Source organism: Artemia sp. Qi Xiang Cuo, chromosome 2 (genome assembly GCF_049724085.1).
Source record: "Artemia sp. Qi Xiang Cuo chromosome 2, ASM4972408v1, whole genome shotgun sequence".
In the NCBI taxonomy this organism is placed as follows: domain Eukaryota; kingdom Metazoa; phylum Arthropoda; class Branchiopoda; order Anostraca; family Artemiidae; genus Artemia; species Artemia sp. Qi Xiang Cuo.
Window position 1 is genome coordinate 87,940,673 of NC_142795.1, and position 15,454 is coordinate 87,956,126.

General features: G+C 36.6%; 1 protein-coding gene across 1 annotated transcript in view; it reads right to left on the reverse strand.

Annotated features, from left to right (window-relative positions):
* LOC148955752 (protein lethal(3)malignant blood neoplasm 1-like) overlaps positions 1–14,104 on the reverse strand; it is a 118,851-nt gene extending 104,747 nt beyond the window's left edge. The window contains exon 1 of the mRNA XM_089108330.1: positions 14,013–14,104. Coding sequence (XP_088964456.1) covers positions 14,013–14,039 — 27 coding nt within the window. The 5' untranslated portion in view covers positions 14,040–14,104. The remainder of the gene's footprint in view (positions 1–14,012) is intronic.
* Positions 14,105–15,454: the final 1,350 nt, after the last annotated feature.

Here is a 15,454-nt window from a genome sequence, read left to right on the forward strand (position 1 = left end):
AGCAATTTTGATTTTTAAATGTTATCATTTCAAATTAGGAAATGTTTAAAATACATTTTGTCGTGTGCACGGTGCACGTGGATATCACCACAAAACTTCGCTTCAACGGATAACCCACCAAACTCCTCATGTACCCCTGGGAGTACCAGTGCTCCGTACCAAAGATACCTTATACAAGGTATGAATCAAATAAATAAGCTTTTATATATAGTATGAGTATCAGATGCAGTTTTACATAAAAGAAACGCCCGTTTTAAGTAATTAATAAGCAGTGATTTATTACCAGAAAACCAATTGAAGAAAATATTCTTTGGTGTTGTGTTTGAATTTGGAATGGTCTTTGTTATTAATTTAAACATAACAGTTTTCTTTGATTGGAAGTAAAGAGCGAATTTGAATTTAATAACAAGCAAATTATTGCTTCGCAGTTTAGGTAATATATATCTGTGTTACCGAGAATGTCCAAAATTTGTGAATGCCGACATTTACCGGTGATTACCCGAGATACCTTTTTTTTTCTCCTTGGATTTAGTCAGCGTTGCCAGTCAACTTTTTCAGTTTTATGGAAGGTTTGATGGCGACAGGTTAGGTTTCTAACCCATTTCTGAGATTGATAACCTAATTTAACCTAACTTTAACTTTTACCATGAAAGTTTACATAAGACTGAAAAAGCTGATTCGCAAAGCTAATTGAATCTAAGCAGAGAAAAAGGAATTTCGGACATTCACCGGTTAATGTCGACATTAACCAGATTTCGGACATTCGCAGTAACTTCTGCATAACTGGTTCGTGTATAGTGAACTCGTAATATTTATCTATAGTAGTAGAACTTTCAAAAAGCAAGCGCTCTACTGAAAACACAAAACCGACACAACAAAAGAGAGGCAGGAAAGTCCTTGAGTATTTAAGAATTAATTATTTGATTAAAGTAAAAGAATTAATTCTGAAAATAAAAGAATGATTTATAAGGCTCTTAATAGCCTCTCACCAGGAATGAAATCACAACATTTTAATAAACGATTTTGATTCCCTAGAAAACTCAAAGAAACTCAGTTTTCAGTAAGGCACTATAGTCCAGGACTTTTAGCTCAAAAAAGTGTCGAACCCGGACAAAATTGCAATATAAACAAAAATGGTACCAAAATGATCAGAAAAAAAATTATGTACAACATACTAAAAGTCCCAAGAAATCCGAGTGGGGCGAGTACCCGAAAAACAGGGGAAAAGGGGGAAATGTGGGGGAAAATGGGAAAAATGCCGAACATGCCCAGAAAATAGTTTAAAGTGAGTTTTCTGAGGTTTTCACAGACGCTGATTACGAAATTGACATCTAAAATTCAGTATAGAAAAAGAGTACTACGGAAAATGGGGGAACAGGGGAAAGAGGGGAGAAAAGAGAAGAATACAGGGTAGGGGTAGAAAGCGGTTTGAAAGATATTTTCTGGGGTATTCCTATCTGGTGATTACGAAATTGAGAACTAAAATGATATAAAAAAATTGATTAACATAAAATGGGGAAATTGGGGGGAGGGAGGGAGGGGTGTAACTCCCGTTGTCACGTTTGACCAGCCCCTCTTCTGGAAAGCAACAAAGATTGTTCATGACGAGCCTCCAGCAAGTCCCCTGAAGAAAATTGTAACAATGCTTGGAGGGTTCCATGCATGAATGAGCTTCTTATGGGACGTAGGCTATATAATGGAAGGGTCGGGCCTGAAAGAGATGTTAGAACTTGTTTACGGAGAGAATATACTGGAACATATTTTGAACGGCACAGCGGTTGCTAGAGGAGTAGGAGCTGAAAAGCTAGTCGACGCATCACTGAATATTTCACTTTTGTGCATGGGATACTCGATTCTGTATGGCGAGAGACCTTCCGACCACGAAGATTTTGTACAAGTCTCCAGCGTGTATGACGATTTAGTGGATGGAAAGATTTCTGTGGAAGAAGCGGCTAATCACGAAGCCCTTCAGGTGGTTTCGCTACGCCTCGAAGCCTTAAAATCGTCTCTGAAATCCAGCAGAACTGCGAAACTATTCATGCAGTATTCCGAAATGGTTTCGATCTTTCGGAAGTTTTTGAAAGCAGAAAGGATTGGAGACTGGGATCTCAACTTATCCTCTCTTTCTCAAATGCTCCCATACCTCGCAGCTGCGGGGCATAATCTTTATGCCAAGTCAGTTCGTCTTTTTCTTCAGATGATGCAGGAACTTGAAACATTGAATCCACAGCTCTTCGGACAGTTTGCAAGCGGCAAGTTTATTGCCCGACGAAGTGATCGTTATTTGGCTGGATTGGCTCCAGACCTCGTCATCAAGAAAGTGCTGATGAAGAGCCTAAAAACAGATGGAGGGCTGACAAGAAGAAAAGGGATAACTGAGTTTCATCGAAACATATAGACAATGTCTATGCAAGTACTCGCTTCGGGGAATGATCTAATATAGAAATTGATGGGCCTGGAGTACAGTTCTAGTGAAAAGCATGTTACTGCAACCGCAGCACGAATAAAGAGAGATACTAAGGATCTACTGACGTTTCTTGAATTCCTTCTAGAGAACTGTCCTTTCACTAGTTCCGCAAAGCTTAGAAGTATAGGTTCCGGGCTGATTGCCCAAAAAGGCGTCAATGCAGAGGATGCTAAAGCTGTAGGTGAGCTGATCCTCCAGCGCATGGATGGCCAATTCGTCGAAAGTTTTTCATTCAGGAAGAAAGACAAAGTCGTTACACTGACATCCGATGGGAACATAAGGATAGATGGCGAGATTTTGCATATCGACCCTGCACTGCTTTTTCAACGTCTTTCGACTGCTGCCCATACATCTGAAAATGACATGGCACAAAATCTACGTTACGAACTGTGCAGTTATCCGCCCGCTTTGTTTGAGAATTCTGGCATAATGCGTCAGCCAGACAAACCTGCACTAGCGAAAGCAATATCGAAAGAAGCGAAAACGGACTCGATTCACCACCTGCCAGTGTCAGATCGTGTCACTGTAGTTGACGGAGGTTGGCTGCTTCAGCAAGTACCTTGGAAGATTGGTGATACTTATGATTCAATCTGTGACAGATATGTTAGTTTCGTTACTCGACGCTGTACCTCCCCTACTGTTGTCTTCGATGGATACAGCGCTGGTCCAACCACAAAAGATGCTACCCACAACCGACGGTGTAAGGGAAGCCAGCATCAAGTGATCGATTTCAGTTTAGGGATGAAGCTCCAGAAAAAGAAGGAAGAGTTTTTGAGCAATTCTCAGAACAAACAGTGAATTATAAGCTACATCGGGGAAAACTCAGAGCCAAAGGATTTGAAGTCGCCCATGCGAAGGACGATGCTGACTATCTAATCGTGAAGACTGCCGTAACGAAATCAGAAAACTCTGAAACAATAGTTCTTGGCAACGACACTGACCTTCTGATTCTACTCTTGTATCACCTCCCGCCTATTACAAAAACACTTTACTTCGAATCGTCAACGAACGCAAAAGAAGCGATAACACGGTTCTGGTGCCTCAACGAAGTTAAAAAAAAAAGGGGGAAGTATCCAGGCTACTTCTGGTAGGGCACGCACTCTTGGGATGTGACACGACCTCACGAGTTTTCGGACTTGGAAAGCAAGCTGTGCTACCTCTTTTGAAGAAGAGCGAAGTGTTCAGAAAAAATGCAAAGTGTTTCTGGATGAATCATCGTCTAAAGATGAAATTGTGAAAGCGGGTGAATATCTTCTCCTCAGCTTGTATAAAGCACGACCAAACGAAGATCTCACTAAGCTGCAACATCGAATTTTCTTGGAAAAAGCTTCTTCGTCAAATACTACGGCGTTTGTTAAGCTTGAAAGGCTTCCGCCAACCGAAGCTGCAGCTTCATTCCACTCCCAGCGAGTGCGCCTCCAGGTATCCCGTTGGAAAGGGGAACCAGCTGACCTCGACCCGGCTGACTGGGGTTGGGTCCTCAGAGACCATAAATACTCACCTGTGATGACCGATTTGTTGCCTGCACCTCAGACTCTTTTGAGTGTCGTGAGATGCAACTGTAAGACAGGCTGTGAGAACTCGCGATGCAGCTGCAAGAAAAATAGATTAGAGTGTACGTTTGCGTGCGGAGAATGTCAGGGTATCAACTGTTTGAATAGGGACAACGAGATTGTCGAAGACAAGGAGCTCGACTAGTGACATCAATGCTGTGTTTTTCAAGTCAACTCTACTGCCTTAAAAAGTGCAGATTTTACCTATAGTTACTGAAGTTCTTTTTTAGTTTTTTATTCAACGACATTGCCTTCGAAAGTGCAAATTTTAGCTATAATATCTGAAGTTTTGTACTGTAATCAGTGCCAAGCGGTTGTTTTCTTTGTGTTTAGTAATTCAAATGGTTGTAAGAAATGTCTGTGATTCAAGAAAGTAAAAGTTTGATACTTAAGCGAGTTATTTTGTCCATAGGCCTACTTATTAGCCATTAGCAGCTGGCTCAAGAGTCAGGATTCCCTTCCCCTTTTCCGTTATTTCCTCCATTTTTGTTTGGTTTTCATGGTTCTCGTTTTCTTTCCTTCATTTTAGGTGTCAGTTTCGTGATCAGCAGATAGGAAAACCCCAGAAAACACATTTCAAACTGATTTCTACCCCTAACTTCAATTGTCCCTTTTCTTCCCCTCTTTCCCCCTTTTCCTCCGTTATGGTGGGGCTCATGTTCTTTATTTCATTTTAGATGTCAGTTTCGGGATCAGCAGATAGAAAGACCCCAGAAAACATATTTCAAAGTGCTTTCTACCCCTACCCTGTATTTTTAAATTTTTTTCCCCTCTTCTCCTGTTCCCCCCGTTTTCCGTAGTACTTTTATTCTATACTGAATTTTAGATTTCAGTTTCGTGATCAGCGTATGGGAAAGCCCCAGAAAACTCACTTTGAACTATTTTCTGGGCATGTTCGGCATTTTTCCCAATGTCCCCCGCATTTCCCCCTTTTTCCCCTGTTTTTCGGGTACTCACCCCACTCGGATTTATGGGGACTTTTAGTATGTTGTACAGACTTTTTTTCTGATCATTTTGGTACCATTTTAGTTTATATTGCAATTTTGTCCGGGTCAAACCCTAAAAGTCCTGGACTAGGTTTTTCATAATTCTATAAAGGAAATATCACTAGTTAGTTACTAGTTAGTTGAAATATCACTAGTTAGTAACACTAGTTGGTACATGACATGAAAAGTCACATTTTTTGGTGCCACTAGTCACCTTATGATGGGGCTGTCGAGATTATTTTTTACTAAACATGAGAAAGTAAATGTTAGCTTTCACGTAAGCTTCTACACTCCTTTTTACAATGTCTTCCTGTCCTCAAAGTGCCCAAGAAATAAAAAGAATTAAAAAAGAGATACACCACAATTTCAAAATCTTTTTCAAAATTTCAGAAAAGCTGTTTTCGTAACTACATTTTAATGTTTGAATAAAAATAAATAATAGTTGTTATTCCAAAATATAGTTTTGATTATTTTTTGTGCTCTTTATTAGGCACTTTATTGAATGTGCTTTCGAGTATTTCACCTAGAGGGGCTGAGAGGGGGCTGAGAGGGGGAGTATACAAGAGGACTAGCTGAAAATCTCCAGTTAAGGGTTTTGAGCCATGAAGATTATTATGATATTCTTCTTATGCTTTCTAGCCCTTCAACCCCAGAAATGGCATCAAATAGTGCCATTTTTGCTGCCATATGGCTCTTTATGATGGTGTTGTCAAGACAATGGAACTAAAATCCCGTAAATATGATTTTCTAAAGGGACTGCGAGGCGAAGTATACAAGAGGGGGATTATAGACACCATATTTAAACTTTTCAAATGGAGACTGTGATGGTGCCTTTTTCATGCTTCTCAGCTTTTCATGAAATGGTACCAAAAAGCGCCATGTTGGTGTCATATGGATATATCTGATCGCTTTATCAAGTTAATTCGGTAAAAAGCGCGTAGATACAAACAATAAATTAAAAATGAGCGTTTAATAAGCTCTCTATGATGCTCCTGTGTGAAACTATCGACAAAGAAAAAAAAAGGAGATATCAAAACTTCCAATCCAAAACAGTTATTTCTCTTGTTTTTCAAGGTTGTGGGCTCTAATTATCTTATATAATGTTTCGATCATGATTATTCTATTGGTACACTTTTCATTCGATCTGATCTCACCTTTGAGAGGTAACAGGCTTTTTCCAAATTCCCATAGATTGTTTTCACAATAAACTTTTATTCTTAAAATATACCAAAGTAATAATTACCATTCTCGAATCGGCTTCAAACGGAAATTCTTCCTCGCTAGGCAGTTATTTTTTTTAACGCATTTTTAAACTTACGGTTATTCTGGCCTGGGGTTCATTTTTAGACTAGGTTGCAGCTATCTCTTCAACCATTATTTAAAAACTTTTTTAGAATGTCCGAAACTAGTAATTAAATGCAAGTTATTGACCGATAAGATTTAGAGGGGGCAAAATGGATTTATCTTTTGCAATTAAGCTACCTTCGAGCTTTGAAAAATAAACATTTCGGTCTTTAATTTATTTTGTCACTAACAAATAAAAGAAAACGGTCCTATAAAAGGACCGTTCGTACAAGTATCTTCAATTTGTATAGTTCGATGACTTTGAGGACCGTACATTTAAAGGACTGTATATTTCTAAACAGCTAAAGGGTATATTTCTTCCGTCTATGAGTATTTCCTTCAACCCATGAACAATAACTGGAGTAAGAAATTAGAAACGAGGGTAGAAACGAGGGTAGATTAGAGTAGAAACGAGGGGTAATATCCCCTAATTTCTTTTTTTCGCATGCTAACCAATGGTCTGCGTTGCACAGTTAGCGATCTGCTGATTCGATGCCTTCGACCAGGAGTGCAATGCGTAGTTGGGCGCAAATCATATGACACCTCCCGTGTTTTCCCCCAGATTTCTCCAGGAGCCCATTTAGAGTTGGGGTAACTCTGGCTGAGCTTACAGTCTCACCATTGACCGCCGTTCCAAATCAAATAGCCAGCGACACCAGGACTCACCACCAGGCCCCCCCCCCCCCTAATACCGATAAAATTATCCTGATGAGAAATGATCCAAATAGTAATGCTTACTTTTTGTTTTCTCCCTAGGATCATTGTATAAAATCAATGGTCTTAGAATATCTTACGAGGAATCATTCTAACAGAAATTTATAGCCCTAGTGCCCTTTTAGGCAAAAACAAGTCAGGGCAAAGAGAGATTTTCATAGAATTTCCTTATTTTAGTGTATTAAATTTTTGTCAGCACTTTTTTTGCACGTATTTGAATTCCAGAACGTTCTTATTTATTCGTTTTTTGGCAGCACGATTTTTAATCAAACAGTTCGTGGTAACGAACTGTAAGTAAGGAGCGACTTGGCTTAATAGTAAACAAAACTCTAAAAAACGGAATTTTGACACCAATAGACACGTCAAAGGATCGGATTTTTATGCTGGTTTTAAATATATAAGTTTTAATTTTAGTCTTACCCATCATAAGGTACGAGCCTGAGATTATTTGCCTTAGTTTTGAAAAAAGGGGAACACCCCATAAAAGTCATAGAATCTTAATGAAAATCACACCATCAGATTCAGCACATCAGAGAACCCTAGTGTACAGTATTTAAGCTCCTATGTGGAAAAATGTTGAACTTAGTATTTTCTGTCAGAAGAATGATCACGGATGCCTGTTTATTTGTTGCTGTTTTTTTCTTCCCATGGGTGATCGTATCGACCCAGTGGTCCTAGATTATTGCGAGAGGACTGACTAGAACGGAGATTAAAAGTTCTAGTGTACTTTCTAAGTTACGCAAAAAATTGGAGGGTAACTAGGCTCCCTCCCACGCTCATTTTTCCCAAAGTCACCCGATCACAATTTTGAGAGAGCCATTTTGCTCAGCATATTCGAAAAATCTAATAACTATGTCTTTGAGGATGACTTAATCCCCCACAGTCCCCGGGGGAAGGGCTGCAAGTTGTGAACTCTGCCCATTGTTTACATATAGTATTGGTTATTGGTAAGCATACAGATATTTTCAGGGGGATTTTTTGTGGTGGGGTCGGGGGGGGGGGATTGTTACGTGAGAGGATCTTTCCATGGAGGAATTTTTAGTGAGTAAAGGAATTTTTCCATGAAGAGGGTGTCGGATTTCCCAGCATCATTTAAAAAACGATCAGAAATGAAATAAAAAACAAACAAGTTTTTCAACTGGAAGTAAGGAGCAACATCAAAACTTAAAATGAACAGAAAATATTACTTATATGAAGGGGGTTGCCTCTCCTCAATAGCTCGCTCTTCCGCCAAAGTTTTTTTTAACTTTTAAAAGAGGTTATTATTCTAATTCAACAACCTTTGTGATTCAGGAGTCATTCTTAAATAAATGGAGCAAAAATCAAACTTAAGTTATTTTAAGGTTATTATTAATTTTAAAAAAATCGTTTAAATTATTCATATACGGTGAGCAATCTTCAAAACCTGCATTAATTCAAAAACTTTTAGAAATTAAATAATAAAAAAAACAAGTTTTTTAATTGAAAGTAAGGAGCGACATTAAAACTTGAAACGAACAGAAATTATTCTGCATATGAAAGGTGCTGTCCCCTCCTCAACGCCTCTCTCTTTACGCTAAAGTTTTTCATGCTTTTAAAAACTAGAGTTATGAGAAAGAGTCAAAATTTAGCGTAAGGAGCGGGGCGTTGAGGAGGGGACAATCCCTTTCGTATACGGAATAATTTCTGTTCTTTTTAAGTTTTAATGTCGCTTCTTACTTTCAGTTAAAAAAAAAACTTATTTTTCTTACATCAGTAAAGGGACATTTTAAGTAGAGGAAGTAAATTAATTTATTTCAGTTCATTTTTTTTCATTTTCATTGGTATTACTCTAACTAGCCATGACTTGACTCTCAAGTCTTCCACCAGCTTCATCAAATCGCTTTGAAACAAGCCCCCCTTGAGATTAAGTCCGATATCATTCATTCTCTTATGCGGGGCTCCCACGGCGTCAATAAAGCTAATAAAGCTGTCCACAAAGTTAATAAACCGTTTTCCTCGCATAACTTTGTTGACTTTATTGCTGTCGGAAATAAATTGAACTTTGTTTAACTTTTTCAAGAAAGTCCGCAAAGTTCAACCAATAGCAGAAGAATTGTGATTTCAAATGAACCACACACAAATAAGTGTCTAAGAATATAACAAATATATACTTGTTTAAATATTGTTTAAATATATACTTGTTTAAATATATACAAAATATATACTTGTTTAAATATTTTGCTTGGTAAAAGAATAGACAGAAAATATTCTTACCTAAGCCTTATTTAATTAATGGGAAAAAATGGTTTTCTCTGCTCCACGTCTGATAAATTCATTTATTTGCTATGAAAAATTGCTGTAAAGACAAAAAGGCAAAATCCTTGTGTGAGCAGAACAAACTTTATAGTGCGCAATCTCATGAACACTATTAAATTAAATTGACGCCGTGATAGCCCCACAATAGTGACGAGCAGAACCCTTAATGGGAAAACAACACCGTGCAATGTCTCGAGAAAGATAATACGCTGTGGAGGTTGTCCCTGGAGGATCTTTGATATACAAAGGATCCGTCGTCGAGAGGCACCATTGTTGCCTAATGCGCCAACCGGTGTTGGAGAATTTAGGTCTAAATAAGAATGAGGAATACATAACAGTGTAGAAAAATGAAGACCTAGATGGTTCATTACCATACAGCTTTTTCCTGTGTGAATGATTTTTTACTTGAAATTTCTACTACTTTTCTTACAAACTCCGCTCCATTTTATGCATTACCAGTGACATTTCTTTTGATTGGTGGTGGCAATTTATTCTATCTCTGCTCGAATTTATAAGATCTCAGCTTCAAATATCTTTGGCCTCGTTAATATTTTGGCATTTCTGAGTGACCTATCTTTTATGGAGCCCTCGACTCCAAAGTTGTCATTCTCGATGTAAGTAGTGGAATGTCAGATCCACAAAAAAAAAAAATCTTGGTGACACCGATAGCAATCTCAGTTCAAATTTGTGCAATTTTGGTGACATTTTATGCATTGTTGACTTTCTTTTGTCCAATTTCGACCCAAAATGAATGTCTTGTGCCTATTATAATATCAGTTCGGCTATTTTTTTTTTTTTCAAAATTCCAAGGTTCGCTCAAGCTCCTTAGGTCCAAACATAAGGCTTGTTAGAATCAAAATGGTTTCAAAACGATATATTTGGTTCACCTCATTATCCTTCTAAAAAGCAACTGCTAAAGTTTAAAAGCTTTGCCATTTAGTCGAAGTGTTGATTAATTGACCTCCCACTGAACATAATTGCCAAGTAGACTGGATATCACTCGTAGGTGAACACTGTTATGCTTAGCTTCGCTTGTGATTATTTTGAAAATAATTGAGGTTCTTTTGTCAGTTAGATTTGGGCCTAAACATGATTTACATCAAAATATTAGTTTATCCCATCATAAGTAGGACTCGTAAAATTATTTTCTAGAAGCAGACAGCAGATAACAAATTGACAAGAAGAATGCTATTAGCGACGCTGTTCAAGAGGAAGTTTTAGGGCAGTGGCCATCCAGGTCCAAAGCTACCATAGTTCAAAAGTTGCTGAAATTAATTCGATTGAATGTTTTATGCTAAGAAAATCAAAAGGTCCTCAATTTATGATCCATATTAGGCATTTTTTTTTTTAAATACCCAGTGGCGTCAATTGAGGAGGAGGCATTGGCCCCCAAGACTGTTTACCCCTCCTAGATTTTGAAAAATAGCTTTTTTGATATTCTCTTTGAAAAATGTTTTTTTTTGTGCTTTTGTTAAAAAAAACTAAATTGTCTCCTAGTTTTTGAAATATAAATTCCCCTCCTCTCTTAAATTCCATGAGTGCACACCACTGTAGGTGCTACAAACAGTCGTTTGACCCAAGAGACTTAGTTTATTGGGGGCTAAACCTAAAGATAAAACTTAAAATACCCCTTGAATGGTATGAACCCTTCTTCTCCAAAAGATATACAAATAAAACCTACCAACTAGCTATGTATTTGACAAATGAAAATAAGATATTCTATTCCCGATAATTGATGAAAGAATAGTCGATTCTGTTGTTGCAATTAACCATACGGGAGGAAAATTGTTCAATGCATGTATCTCAAATTCAGAATAATTATGTTGAAGCAATAAGAAGTGCATATGTATAAATTAGCTAATTCAATTGACAAATTGGGCAAAATGTGTGCTTAATTCAAGTTGGATACCTAAGAAACTGGCTGCAGTTAATTTCTAGAGCCTTTTATTGATCTCCAGGGAGCTGCCTGCTGATCCCCGATTCACTGAATTCTAATGCAGTGCCTATTAGGGCCTTAGCCGTCAAGAGGTATTTTTTTTATGTTCTGCTAAAAACTAACTGCCTAGTAGCTTAAAAGTTTATAAAGTTCAACAAAAACTCCAAATCCGTAATTAATTACTTCACAACCAGAAACAACTTGCTCACTTAATTTTCTGTTCATTTCTATTCACTTTCTCTTTTCACTTCACTAGGCCTTTATTTTATTTGTCTATATTTAATTTTTCTATTAGGGCTGGGGAGAGGAGTGGGCGGAAGGGCTTGGGGAGGAGTGGGTGGATGGGCTGGGGGAGGCTGGAAGTTGTATTTTATGACGGCTATTGCTCTGGATGTGTGTGAGTGAAGGGGATTGGCTTAGTTTTTTTCCTTATTATTTGTTTGTGGAATTGATTTATTAACTTAGGTTAATTTAAGAAGAGTTATGTATGTAATCGCTAAACTTTAACAAAAATTAATTTTTTTCCCCTAGCGTACTGTTTTCTAATTATATTGGCTTGATTTTTTTTTATTTGATGAAATAAGTCCTAAACCTAAAACCTAAACTTAATTCATTGTTTGTTTAACCCAATTCACTTTTTACCACACAGCTTGATAAAAAAAAAGAGTTAGGTTTAGCTTCAAGATGTTAAAATCCATTTTGATTTCAGTAATAAGGTACTAGGGACTGGTGATCCGGTTGTGTACACATGGCTTCATAGAGAAATTTAAGGGCTAGTGTAAAAACTACCTCCGAACTAGCTATGTAGAATATACGCACAGGAGGCCTCTTAGCCTTGCCTCTCCCCCTAATACCAGATTACTACCGCAATTTGGAATGGGCCCTTGACTCTGGCCCAATTCAGGGGCTCTGGGTCGCAATTTTTCATATATTTCCTCTCTTCATCCATTTTGAGAACACGCCCACTTAGGCTCCTCGAAAGAAATTGCTGCGCAAGCACTTGTATTAAGGTACCTTTTTTTACTGCTTGGTTTTATCAGCCTAGACACTGAGAGGGTTCGAATCATCCAAACAACAAAAACAGCAAAGTATATGTAAACTATTAGGATTATCAAAACCTAACGTTACATCGAGAACGTTGGTTTTCCCTTTACGAAATTTTCCCTTTAGGGATAAAGTATCTTTCTGGTAAAAGCGTACCAAAAAATTCATTCTGGAATGGGCCCTTGGCTCTGGCCCATTCAAGGGCTCTGGGTCAATGTCACATAGGGGGATTGTGTTAATGCTTCGACTATGTAATTACTTTCTTGTTACATTTTTAGTAAATAATTTCTTAGACCACATCGCCTTTTTATTTATAATTGAAACGAAAATGTGTTAAAAACGGATAACATTTTAATAAGGCAGAAAAATTAAAACAAGAAACTTTTCGAAACTAAAATAGCAATAAAAATCTGAGTATTTCAGCTTCACATCCGGAAGCCTTTATCAATGAAAAAACAAAACTAGGCCAAACGAAACATTAAGAAAAAAGAAGAACAACAATGGAACGTTACACAAATAATAAACAAAAAAAAAACAATTAATAAAAGAGAGTTTTGCTTTTTCTTATTGTTTATTTTTTTATGGTATTCCCTTTTATCTTATTTAGGTTTTTTTATTTTTTTTGTTGATAAAGGTTTTCGTCTGTGAAGCCGAAATATCCAGATTTTTATTATTATTTTGAAAAGTTTTTTCTTTCAAATTTTCACTGTCAGATTAAAAGTTATTACCATTTTTAATAAATTTTTGTTTCCATCATTGTTTTATTCTTAATTAACGATCGCTTATTTTGCCGCTCGTTTATTCAAGTGACAATCGACGGCTGCATTGATGCCGTCGACGTTTGTTTTACCGTACGTATTCTTACCGGCCAATGTGTCCGTCGCAATATTATCTTATACACCTCTAAGAATGGTCGGTAAAAAAAAAAACATTCGGTAAAACAAGTACTCGGTAAAAAACGCCAAGTGTGTCTCGGTCTTAAATATTGTCATAAGAAATGTCAACATTTAAAATTTTTATTTGTCAAAGCTTTAAATCGTTTTCCCCTTTAGACCTGACATTGTAAAAGTTGACATCACACGATTATTTTATCCCATATTATGTAGGCGTGGTGAGAATTGCATTTGGAAAACCGTCTAGTTCATCTGCGCCTGTGCGCGTGAAGGGTGGGGGGGTTCAACTTAAGGGTTCAAAAATATAAGGATTCTTACTACATATACTTGAAAGTTTACACGAAATTTTCTTAATTTCACGAGGGCCTGAAACTTAACATCGAAGTGAATTTTTTAAATCTAAAGGAGAGTCTGAGTAGGCACGTATGTACGAAAGGGGAACTCAACCCCCCCCCCCCGATATCCCAAATTCTTGTAAATTTATGGGCACTTCTTAATCGAAGTATCAATTTATTTCACCCTCTGCCTGCAAAAATTCTACCACTTGGGTCTGAGTCTTAGACCCTTTGACCAAGCTTCTGATTTATGGTCATATAATGTGAATGCTCATTAACGTTTCGAGTACAACATTTTTATTACAGATTTTTCTTGATAAATAATTCTATAAGAAATGTTAACAATTAAAACGTTTAATTACTCAAAACTTTGAATCAAACAAATAAACGTTGGAAATGGTGCAAAAACTAGTATCCTTATAAAAGTAAACCATAAAACTAAATGATTCGAGATGTTTCTCACCAGTTTCAGTTCCATGCCGCAATTCATACACTCCCTTAAGCTAGAGATGCACACACACTTCAAGTAAATTCACTTAATATAAATGTATGCGCGTAGCAAATGTGAATCCTCTTATACAATGCCCCTCCCAAAAAAAACGATTAAAATATAAAATCCCTGCCAAAATTCTGTGTTGCTTGCCTTCAATCTCTGAATTCATCTTAGGTTAACATCAAATTATTTTAGGGTCAATGTAATATACTAAATCGTCAGCTTTGGTAAATACATCGTCTTCAAATGGCCCGTGTTTGCTAATTTGCTATTAATGAATACTTAAATCGGAAATGAAACATTTAAATAAAGGAAATGATATAAATAAAAAACTAAATAAAAGATAAAATAAATTTAATATAATAAGACAAGTATGAGATAATGTGAAAAAAATTAATGTTAATAATAGAACTTCATAAAAAATATAAATGCAACTGAACCCAGCTGTTCGTGTTTAAAAAAAAAAATGTAAAAAAAAATTTACAAAAAAATCCTAGATATGGTCTTAAGCATCAGAATATGTCAAGACAATGTGCTAAATCGTCAGCATTGCTACACATGTATTGTAATTGGCTCATTTTTGCTAATTTGGTATTAATGAACACTTAAATAGGAAATGAAACTTTATATAAAAGAAATAGAATAAAGATAGTGAATGAAATGATGTAAGTGATGAACTAAATAAAATAAAAGACAAATTGAATATTATAAGAAAATACAATGCACCCCAGCTGTAATAATTCTAAACACGATAAGCAGGGCTGTATTCTGGATTTTTGTCGGGGAGAATTGTTATTTTTTACGGGGGGGGGGGGGTACAAAAAACTTTAAAACGCATCAAAATTTGTGTATATAAATTTTTGTTACGTTCTTACGAGTAAGATAAACATTTTTTTCGGGGGGGGGGGGTATCGAACTCCCTAACCCCTCTCCTATGGATTAATATAGTGTGTTAAATCGTCAGCTTCGGTAGACTTACCGTTTACAATATACTTATACGGATTTGCTATAAGAGAATACCTTCAATAAATAACGGCATTTTCAAAGCTTCAAATCGATGTATTCAATTTATGTATCCAACTATTGTCTCATGGAAATTATAAAGAAAAAACAGTTGTCTAAGGATGATTTCTGAATTTATTAAATAAAAAAACAAGTTTTTTCAGCTGAAAGCAAGGAGCAAAATTAAAACTTCAAACTAACAGAAATTATTAAGTATGCTAGGGGGTTGCCCCCTTTCAGTACCTCACTCTTTACGCTAAAGGTTGACTTTTTGTTCCAATTATTTAAGAATTACTGCTGATACACAAGGACCGTTTAAATAGAATCATAAGCTTTTTACAAAATCAAAAAATACTTTAGCGTAAAGAGCGAGGTATTGAGGAGAGAGCAACCCCCTATTACACATAATA